This window comes from Polypterus senegalus, chromosome 1 (assembly GCF_016835505.1).
Source record: "Polypterus senegalus isolate Bchr_013 chromosome 1, ASM1683550v1, whole genome shotgun sequence".
NCBI lineage: Eukaryota > Metazoa > Chordata > Cladistia > Polypteriformes > Polypteridae > Polypterus > Polypterus senegalus.
In genome coordinates, this window is record NC_053154.1 from 122,244,912 (window position 1) to 122,253,560 (window position 8,649).

At 35.5% G+C, this 8,649-nt stretch overlaps 1 protein-coding gene across 1 annotated transcript; it reads left to right on the plus strand.

The window, feature by feature from the left end:
- Nucleotides 1-2,061: 2,061 nt before the first annotated feature.
- Nucleotides 2,062-7,957, plus strand: ssr3 (signal sequence receptor, gamma). The gene is made up of 5 exons (XM_039757271.1): nucleotides 2,062-2,339; nucleotides 3,217-3,343; nucleotides 5,462-5,560; nucleotides 6,386-6,517; nucleotides 7,814-7,957. The coding sequence occupies exons 1-5, from the start codon at nucleotides 2,207-2,209 to the stop codon at nucleotides 7,878-7,880; spliced, it is 558 nt and encodes a 185-aa protein (XP_039613205.1). The 5' UTR covers nucleotides 2,062-2,206; the 3' UTR covers nucleotides 7,881-7,957.
- Nucleotides 7,958-8,649: the final 692 nt, after the last annotated feature.

Here is an 8,649-nt window from a genome sequence, read left to right on the forward strand (position 1 = left end):
GATATTCGCGAGATGCAAGTTTAATGAGAAGACACAGGGTATAAACGAGACTTTTGATCACTTTGTAACGGAGTTAAAATTGCTGTGTTATTAATCTTTGCACTAAAGTTTCACTTGAAAACGTCAAAGAAACACCACAACGATTAATGACATTCTTCTCAATACTGACTTCACTGTTCACACAGTCCTCTTTATCATCAACATGTAGAGGTGGTCCACTCCTTGGAACACAGAAGAACTATATAAGAACGGGCAGAACAGGCTACTTTTTTTTCTTAGGAGACTGCTTCCTTTAATATGGGAAGCAACATCTTCTAAAACTCTGTGATGACCAGAGCAATTTTTCATACTGTGGTGTGCTGGGCTGATGACATCACTTCAAGAGAGGCCCACTTAACTAACAAGCTAATTAAAAGGGCAGGCATAGTTATGAGACATACTCTGTACTCCTTGGAGATAGCAGCAGAAGAGAGAATTAAAAGAAAACTGAATACCTTAATGAATGATGTTGCACATCCTCTCTCTGACACTCTAACACTAAGTACTTTCAGCCAATGAATTCCATCCATCCATCATCCAATCCACTATATCCCAACACAGGGGTCTGCTACAGCCAATCCCAGCCAACACAGGTAGCAAGGCAGGAACAAATCCCGGGAAGGGCACCAGCCCACCACAGAGCCAATGACTTACTCAGCTTAAATGTCTCAAGAAATGCTACTGCAATTTCTTTATACCAACAGCAATACACCTGTATAATGTCTCACTGGGGCAGTGACAGCAAAGCCATCATTCTGATGTGTGTTCAGACTTTAGAGTGTGAAGACAAATAAAGTTCTATCTATCTACAATGTAAGTTCTTTAATAAAAAATTATAATAAATTTGTTTATCTTTATAAATTGGTTTTGTCATTTGGCGTGGACAGCAAAGGGAGAATAAGACAATAAACTTTGAACTTGAACAATGAAGGTCTAATTTTGATATATTTACTTTTATGAATAAAAAAGTGATGTAGTGTTATGTCTACGAAATACTCCTGATGGACAGATGTCCATAAATATTTAATAGTGAACCTCTTTAGGTTAACGCACAGTTTCTTTAAAACAGATTGACTGAAGATGAAAGATAGATAATTCCTAAAAAACTGCATAGGATATACTGTAACTGCTTTGTGTAAAGATTACAAATTACTTTATTTGCCAAAACTTTATAAAATCCTCATCGTCAGTCGGTAAAGATGGAAGAATAGGGGGGGTGAATCTAAGGTACTGCGTTTTTACACATCTGAATAAAAGAATTTGGAATTCCTTTAATAAGTTTATCACATTGTTTACGGTTGTAGGATAAATTAAATTTGACTTAACGTTCATCAAAGGGATTACCATATTCATTTAACAAATGAGAAACAGGTCCAATATTTCTTTCCATCTAATCACAAAAATAACAGAAATGTATTCCTAAAAAGATGAAATCAACAAATCTATCAGTATATAAGAACGTGTCAATAAAAGGCAGACAAACTCACTGTGTAATACATTTCAATACTACCAACCTTTTTGAACACAACACCAAACACTATCAGTATTTTTTATAGCAGATTTTTACCATTTGGCCTTTCAAAGTTCCATTACGACCAACACAATGTTTAAATAAACACACAGTCACAAATCTGAATCCTTACGTACAACGCGGACAACCCGAACTTGAAGTTAACCAATAAGAACAAGCGATGGCGGAGTTTAATTTTTGATAGGCCAGCGACCGAAGCGGTCTATGGCAGTGTTAAAAAGTCTTGAATGCTCTTAAAACCTTAACAATATATGCATGTTTTCTTTATTAAAATGAAACGAATTGTCACTAATCTTGTTCCATATATTTTGCATACATAGCATGATAGACGAGGGACACTGGAATAACCGTGCGAAAAACTGTTAGATTAATACTCAATCGATTTTACACCCCCCCAATATGGTTCCAAACACCATCGACATCATTCGTATGTCCTATATCGGTTCTTCCTATAGACTAGTGTGTCGTCTACTCTTTCCGGTTTTGTGCTGACGATGCGTAAAGAGTTCTGGGAACTTCCGGAACTATGCGACGTGTCGTGTTCGGTTGCTGGGGCTGAGAGTTGAAGGAATCGAGAGTGCATAGTGAAGGGGGCGGACAGTGAAGTGGACCTTTCGGTATACACTTTGTGCGAAAATGGCACCAAAAGGCAATAGCAAACAGCAGTCAGAAGAAGATTTACTGTTGCAGGATTTCAGCAGGAATCTATCAGCAAAGTCAACGGCACTTTTCTACGGCAATGCGCTAATCGTGTCCGCCATTCCCATTTGTAAGTTTAAGGATTAATATATATCAATGGAAGACCATGTTGTTTAGTTTAAGTCTTAATTTTCTTTTAATTTGCATCTGTATAACATAAGTTAGTTTCGTGTTAAGAATATGTACTCTACCTACATAATAACGGAGGAGTTGTCTAGTACAGAAAGAACAGATGATGTGGCAGTTCGATGGGTTGGAGTAGACGGACCACCATGCATTTCTCTGTTTCATGCCTTAAAATTTTACAGTCATAGCAGATTTTATGATTCTAACACAATACGATTTTTTTTTTAAATTGGACTTTATAGCTGATTAGAATATTGAAGTTTAATATGTTTTCAGTGCTGCCTCAATGCATCTCTAAATTGTGTTATTGTTATCTTTCCGCAAAAATATTTTTTGTCAAATAAATGCATTTGCTACAAAGTAATATGATAATTTTTAGTAGACGTTTTGTTCAAGAGTTGGAGTCATAAAGGTAGACCATGTGTAAGCAAAGTTTGTTGTGAAATTGTATTCTTATGCCCGTTCTCTTAGTTTTTGTATATATTTCATTAACCACCCCTTTGTTCGTAAATTATATATCTGTATTAACAAAATATAGCCACTTCTTTCTAAATTTCTAAGTTTTAATGAAGCCTACTTTCTTTATTCAAAAGTCTTAAAAACCAGAGGACGTATTTTGCCAATTGATTGATTTGTAGAGTTTTTACCACTGTTACTACCAGTACTTGAAGCACTTCTACTGGCACAAATAAGTATGTGTGGTGTGTGATTGAAAAACAGTGTTGCGTTGCGTAAGGAAGGTGCATCCAAAACCACAGACTGCAAAATATAACCCTGTTTTCACCAGGGAAATTTATGATTTTTTCCCTCCTCTATTTCAGGGCTTTTTTGGAGGATATGGCACATGGACCTGGTGCAGTCTGCAGTTTTGTACAGTGTCATGACACTTGTCAGTACCTATTTAGTAGCATTTGCCTACAAAAATGTTAAATTTGTTCTAAAGCACAAGTGAGTAAGAAAGTTAATATTCCTTAATTTGTTGATATTAAAATATATTTTGCTTTTTGTGACAGTTTTTGTGTTTTGGGAGGGTAGCATAGCAGCCCAGTGGTTAGCACCACTGCCCAATGTGAACAGCTTTCTGGGTTTATAATACTACACCTTGCACTTTGTGTTCTCGTAGTTACTATGGTTTTCATTCTACATCTTGAAACATGCAGTTTACTTTAATTGGTGATTCCAGATTGGTGCTCTTTAGGTTGGTGTGTCACTGTGTCCTGCATGTGACCCTGATTTGGATGAAGCAGGACTGAGAACTGTAAAAATTAAACTGCTTTACTTTTACAGCACATCCGAAGCTTTGTTTAGTTACATAAAATACTTTTCCTTAAAAGATTTGTGTTTTGCATTCTGGTAGGTGATGAATTTGAAATAGACAGATACTTTATTAATCCCAAGGGAAATTCACATAATCCAGCAGCAGTATACTGATACAAAGAAACAATATTAAATTAAATAGTAATAAAAATGAAAAAAATAAAAATAAAATTAATGTTAGCATTTACTCCCCCGGGTGGAATTTATAATCAACTGCAATTTCTTACATTTGTAAATAACGGGAGGGGAGTTTGTTGTTTATAGTTAGCCTTTTGTAATGGGATGGTAGAACTGGAGGTCCACACACACACACACATTCCTGCATGTACACTACCAGTTTTAGTCAAGTCCAGTGAATAAGGTGAAATGGTTCAAAGGTAAACAAGTCTTACTTTCTGTACTTTCATTTCAGAGTACTTTGAGACCTTTCAATAAAAAGATAGATAGATAGATAGATACTTTATTAATCCCAAGGGGAAATTCACATACTCCAGCAGCAGCATACTGATAAAGAACAATATTAAATTAAAGAGTGATAGAATGCAGGTATAACAGAGAGACAATATCTTTGTATAATGTTAACGTTTACACCTCCGGGTAGAACTGAAGAGTCGCATAGTGTGAGGGAGGAACGATCTCCTCAGTCTGTCAGTGGAGCAGGATAGTGACAGCAGTCTGTCGCTGAAGCTGCTCCTCTGCCTGGAGATGACACTGTTCAGTGGATGCAGTGGATTATTCATGATTGACAGGAGTTTGCTTAATGCCCATCGCTCTGCCACAGATGTTAAACTGTCCAACTTTACTCCTACAATAGAGCCTGCCTTCTTAACAAGTTTGTCCAGGCGTGAGGCGTCTTTCATCTTTATGCTGCCACCCCAGCACACCACCGCGTAGAAGAGGGCACTCGCCACAACTGTCTGGTAGAACATCTGCAGCATCTTACTGCAGATGTTGAAGGATGCCAACCTTCTCAGAAAGTATAGTCTGCTCTGACCTTTCTTGCATAGAGCATCAGTATTGGCAGTCCAGTCCAATTTGTCATCCAGCTGCACTCCCAGATATTTAAAGGTCTGCACCCTCTGCACACAGTCTCCTCTGATGATCACAGGGTCAATGAGGGGCCTGGGCCTCCTAAAATCCACCACCAGTTCCTTGGTCTTGCTGGTGTTAAGATGTAAGTGGTTTGAGTCGCACCATTTAACAAAGTCTTTGATTAGCTTCCTGTACTCCTCCTCCTGCCCACTCCTGATGCAGCCCACAATAGCAGTGTCATCAGCGAACTTTTGCACGTGGCAGGACTCCGAGTCATATTGGAAGTCTGATGTATGTAGATTGAACATTGAACACAATGTCAGACCTGCAGTTCCCAAGACGCACATTTTGAGGTCTGTCTGTAAGATCATTAGACATTTTTCACAAAATTAAAAAAAAAAAAAACTGTTGTTTGATGGTCTAGTTAGTGATGAAAATTATCAGTAAAGCTTTCGATGTCGTGGAATGGAGATATTTTATATTTTGATCAGTTTTACTAGTCTGATAACATGAGCAGATAACAGATATGATTCATGTTTAATAAAATCACATAAAATTTAGTGGGTTGCAGTGGGTATTTTTTGACACACTTAACATTAGGTTTGTGTCTTTGAAATTGCCAAGGTAGTTATAGGCTGTTGCTTAGTTCTTTGTAGTAATAATCAAGAATTTGTAGCATAATTTTTTTTTTCCACCTTACATTTTCCTTCTTAACAGAGTGGCTCAGAAACGCGAAGATGCAGTTTCTAAAGAAGTCACTCGTAAGTTGTCAGAGGCTGATAGCAGGAAGATGTCCCGTAAAGAAAAAGATGAAAGGTGGGGTATTGCATATTTCAATTTCTATTTAAATGTAAACATTTAAAGTTTCTGTTTACTTTTGTGTACTAAACAATTTTTTTCAGGATATATAATCTTGAAGTACTGTACTTCATTATAAGAAGAGCCAACTGGATCACAAACCAAAAAGATGGATATTCCACTTTTACTTTTCATGCTAGAACTTCTAGTCAGTTGCAGCATCATGTACTATATATATATATATATATATATAATATATATATATAAAATAAATAAAAAGGCCCAGGTTTTTGTGTCATTTTAATACAGTCATACAAATATAGTAATGAGAGTGCAGAGTAATTAATCCAAATTTTTATTTAATTTATATATAATACACACACATTTGCGTAAATTTCAAACTGGTCTGATTCCGCTTATTTCATGTATACATATTAAAACTTAAAAAGCACAATTTTCCAAACATAGTGATTTGTACATACAAACTTAAAATTGTGTTTATGACACGTCAAAACATATAACCAAGTTCTGTAAAATCATGACCTGCTTAATTAAGTAAATGCGTCTTTTGCAGTAGTTTTTTGTCAGGTGGGATAAACTTAGCAAATTAAAAGTCATGTAATTTTTGTAGCAATTTAATTTTAAACTTAAACTATGTTTTTATAGTGTTCAATATTTTATCAGTTTACCATAACCCAGTCAAACAATTATCTGCGTATAAAGATTTAGCATCTTAACGCAGGATACTTTCAATAAGTATTTGTTTCATTCATTGTAATACTGCCTTTGTTGGTATTATTTGTGATTGTTACATGTTTTGTCTATTTTTGCTTTTCCAAACAGAATTCTGTGGAAGAAGAATGAGGTAGCAGATTATGAAGCTACAACTTTCTCCATCTTCTATAATAATACCCTGTTCCTGGTGTTGGTGATTATTGCATCATTTTTCCTGCTGAAGAATTTCAATCCAACAGTGTATCCTTTATGCATGTTTTACATGTAAACTTACTAATATTCATGTCGTCATTTTTCTAATCAGCTTAGTTGTGGACAAGGTCACAGGGGTGTTGGAGCCTATCCCAGTTAGCATAGGATGCAAGGGAAGAACAGAACCTATGGCAGAAAGCCAGTCCACTGCAGAGTGAATACACCAAACCTTAATTAGGGCCAATTTAGCATCGCCGATTCACCTAACATGTACAGTATATGTTTGGATATTGGGAAGAAAACCAAGCTGACGTGGGAAAAGAGGCAGACTCCATGCAGGAAGGACCTGGGATTGAATGCTGGTTTCCTTATTTTGAGGCAGCAACACTGCTACTGGTTCTGCTGCCCTTTTGTAAAATGGGGAATGTATGAAACCTTATTCGATTATTTTCTGATTATAACATGCAGCTTTTTTTTAGAATTAGGATTAATTTTAATTTTTGAAAATGAGGTTTGAATGTTAAGGTAGTAAAAGATGTTTTGAGTTGAAAGATATTCCACTGTCAAGGTCTAATATGCCAAAGCCAACCCCAACCAGGCCCATTGCCTGACCATTCGCTTTGCACCTTCTGCAATAGTGAGGGAGGGAGGGATTTGAGACGAAATCTGACGTTTACTTCTGGTACTGAAAATCTTGAAATGCTGGTACCGTTCCTCTTTAAATTTAATACATTTCCAGTACTAGTATACCATGCAAAACTATTCCATGTTTTGAAGGAAAAATATTTTTTTGATGCCTGTAGAACATGATTTGAGCATTTTAAATAGGATGTATGTCTGTGATGGTAAAAAAAAAAAGTGTCTAATTACAGTACAAGTTGAAAACAAACTGATTCTGAGGAAATTTAGAGGACAACTTGCACTTCTTAGTCTAAATTACAGATTGGGGTTTGGGTGAATTCCAATTCTTCAGCTTCAAGCGTTGAAGCTTATACAACACTAGAAGTTTACACAGTTTGGCATACACGTTTAAGACTTTTAGAAATTTTGAGTTCAGTCCGAAAATGAACTTTGAGCTTTTAAAGTTTAAAAATTTCAAATGACATTGTGAATAAGAGCTAAACTATTAATTGCAAAGAGGCATTTGATCAGATTGTATGCTTTTTTAAAATTGCTACAATATTTTTCCTTTTAAAGCTGGCTAAGGTGATCTTCAGTGGTATTTTATTTTACATTTATTTTGGTAAATTTAGACTCTGCTTTACCCATGTTGTTAGTGTAAATAGAGAGAAAGTCATGTGCTGACCAATTCAGATTTTTTTTCCCTTAACAGCTTATTCTCAGAAATTACATCTTGTCTATCAGTGCTTCTTCAGGACTGATTGCATTGTTGTCTACAGGATCCAAATAATTTCACTCTTACCAATACATTAAAAAAAAAAAAAATTTTGTTACTGTTCCACTTGTGAATAAAAACGATACATTTATTTTGGTCGCTGTCTTTTGTATCAGTGGATTTTTGGCCTGGATCTATTGCTCCTATTTAAAAGCAAAGTGCCTTTAAATTTTTACCTTAAATTTTGCCGAAAGCCATATACAGGTTACACAGGTAAACTTAGAGCTCCAATAATTTGACATTTTAGTAAGGCTGACTCTTTATTTCCCTTACCTTTTTCAGTATATTGTGATTCTTGGTTAGATTTTTCATGGTAATTAAAGCATGCTTGTTTCAAACTGAATCGTGCTGTATTGATCAACAAAGATTATACAAGTAGAAATAGGGTAATATCTTGTATACAGTGGCTTGAGAAAATATATTTATAACTCCTTCAGTTTCTGCATGCTTTATCGTGTTGTAGATCCAAATCCAAAGAAGACTCATTGCTGTCATTGCTACCAAAATACTGAATTAAAGGTATGACTATATGAATGAGAAATTTCAGTTTTTGATATTAACTAAAATTGTAAACCTTTTTGAAAACCTGTTTTCACTTTGTTATCATGGGTTATGCAACAATGGGAAATTCATCCATTTGATCTGCAACACAAGGAGGTATGCTGAAAGTGAAGCATAAATCAGCATGAAAGACATGCAAAACATATCAGACTGTACTTGGGATATTTTCTACCATTTTTGTTTTTAGAGTATTTTTTAATTTAGTGTTAACAACACTTGAAAT

What these genes read in the sequence shown, in the direction of transcription:
- ssr3 (XM_039757271.1), top strand. Translation starts at nt 2,207, where the DNA reads ATGGCACCAAAAGGCAATAGCAAACAGCAGTCAGAAGAAGATTTACTG. An exon ending in CGTGTCCGCCATTCCCATTT is followed by an intron (nt 2,340 to 3,216) that starts GTAAGTTTAAGG and finishes CCTCTATTTCAG; the next exon opens with GGCTTTTTTGGAGGATATGG. An exon ending in CGTAAAGAAAAAGATGAAAG is followed by an intron (nt 5,561 to 6,385) that starts GTGGGGTATTGC and finishes TTTTCCAAACAG; the next exon opens with AATTCTGTGGAAGAAGAATG.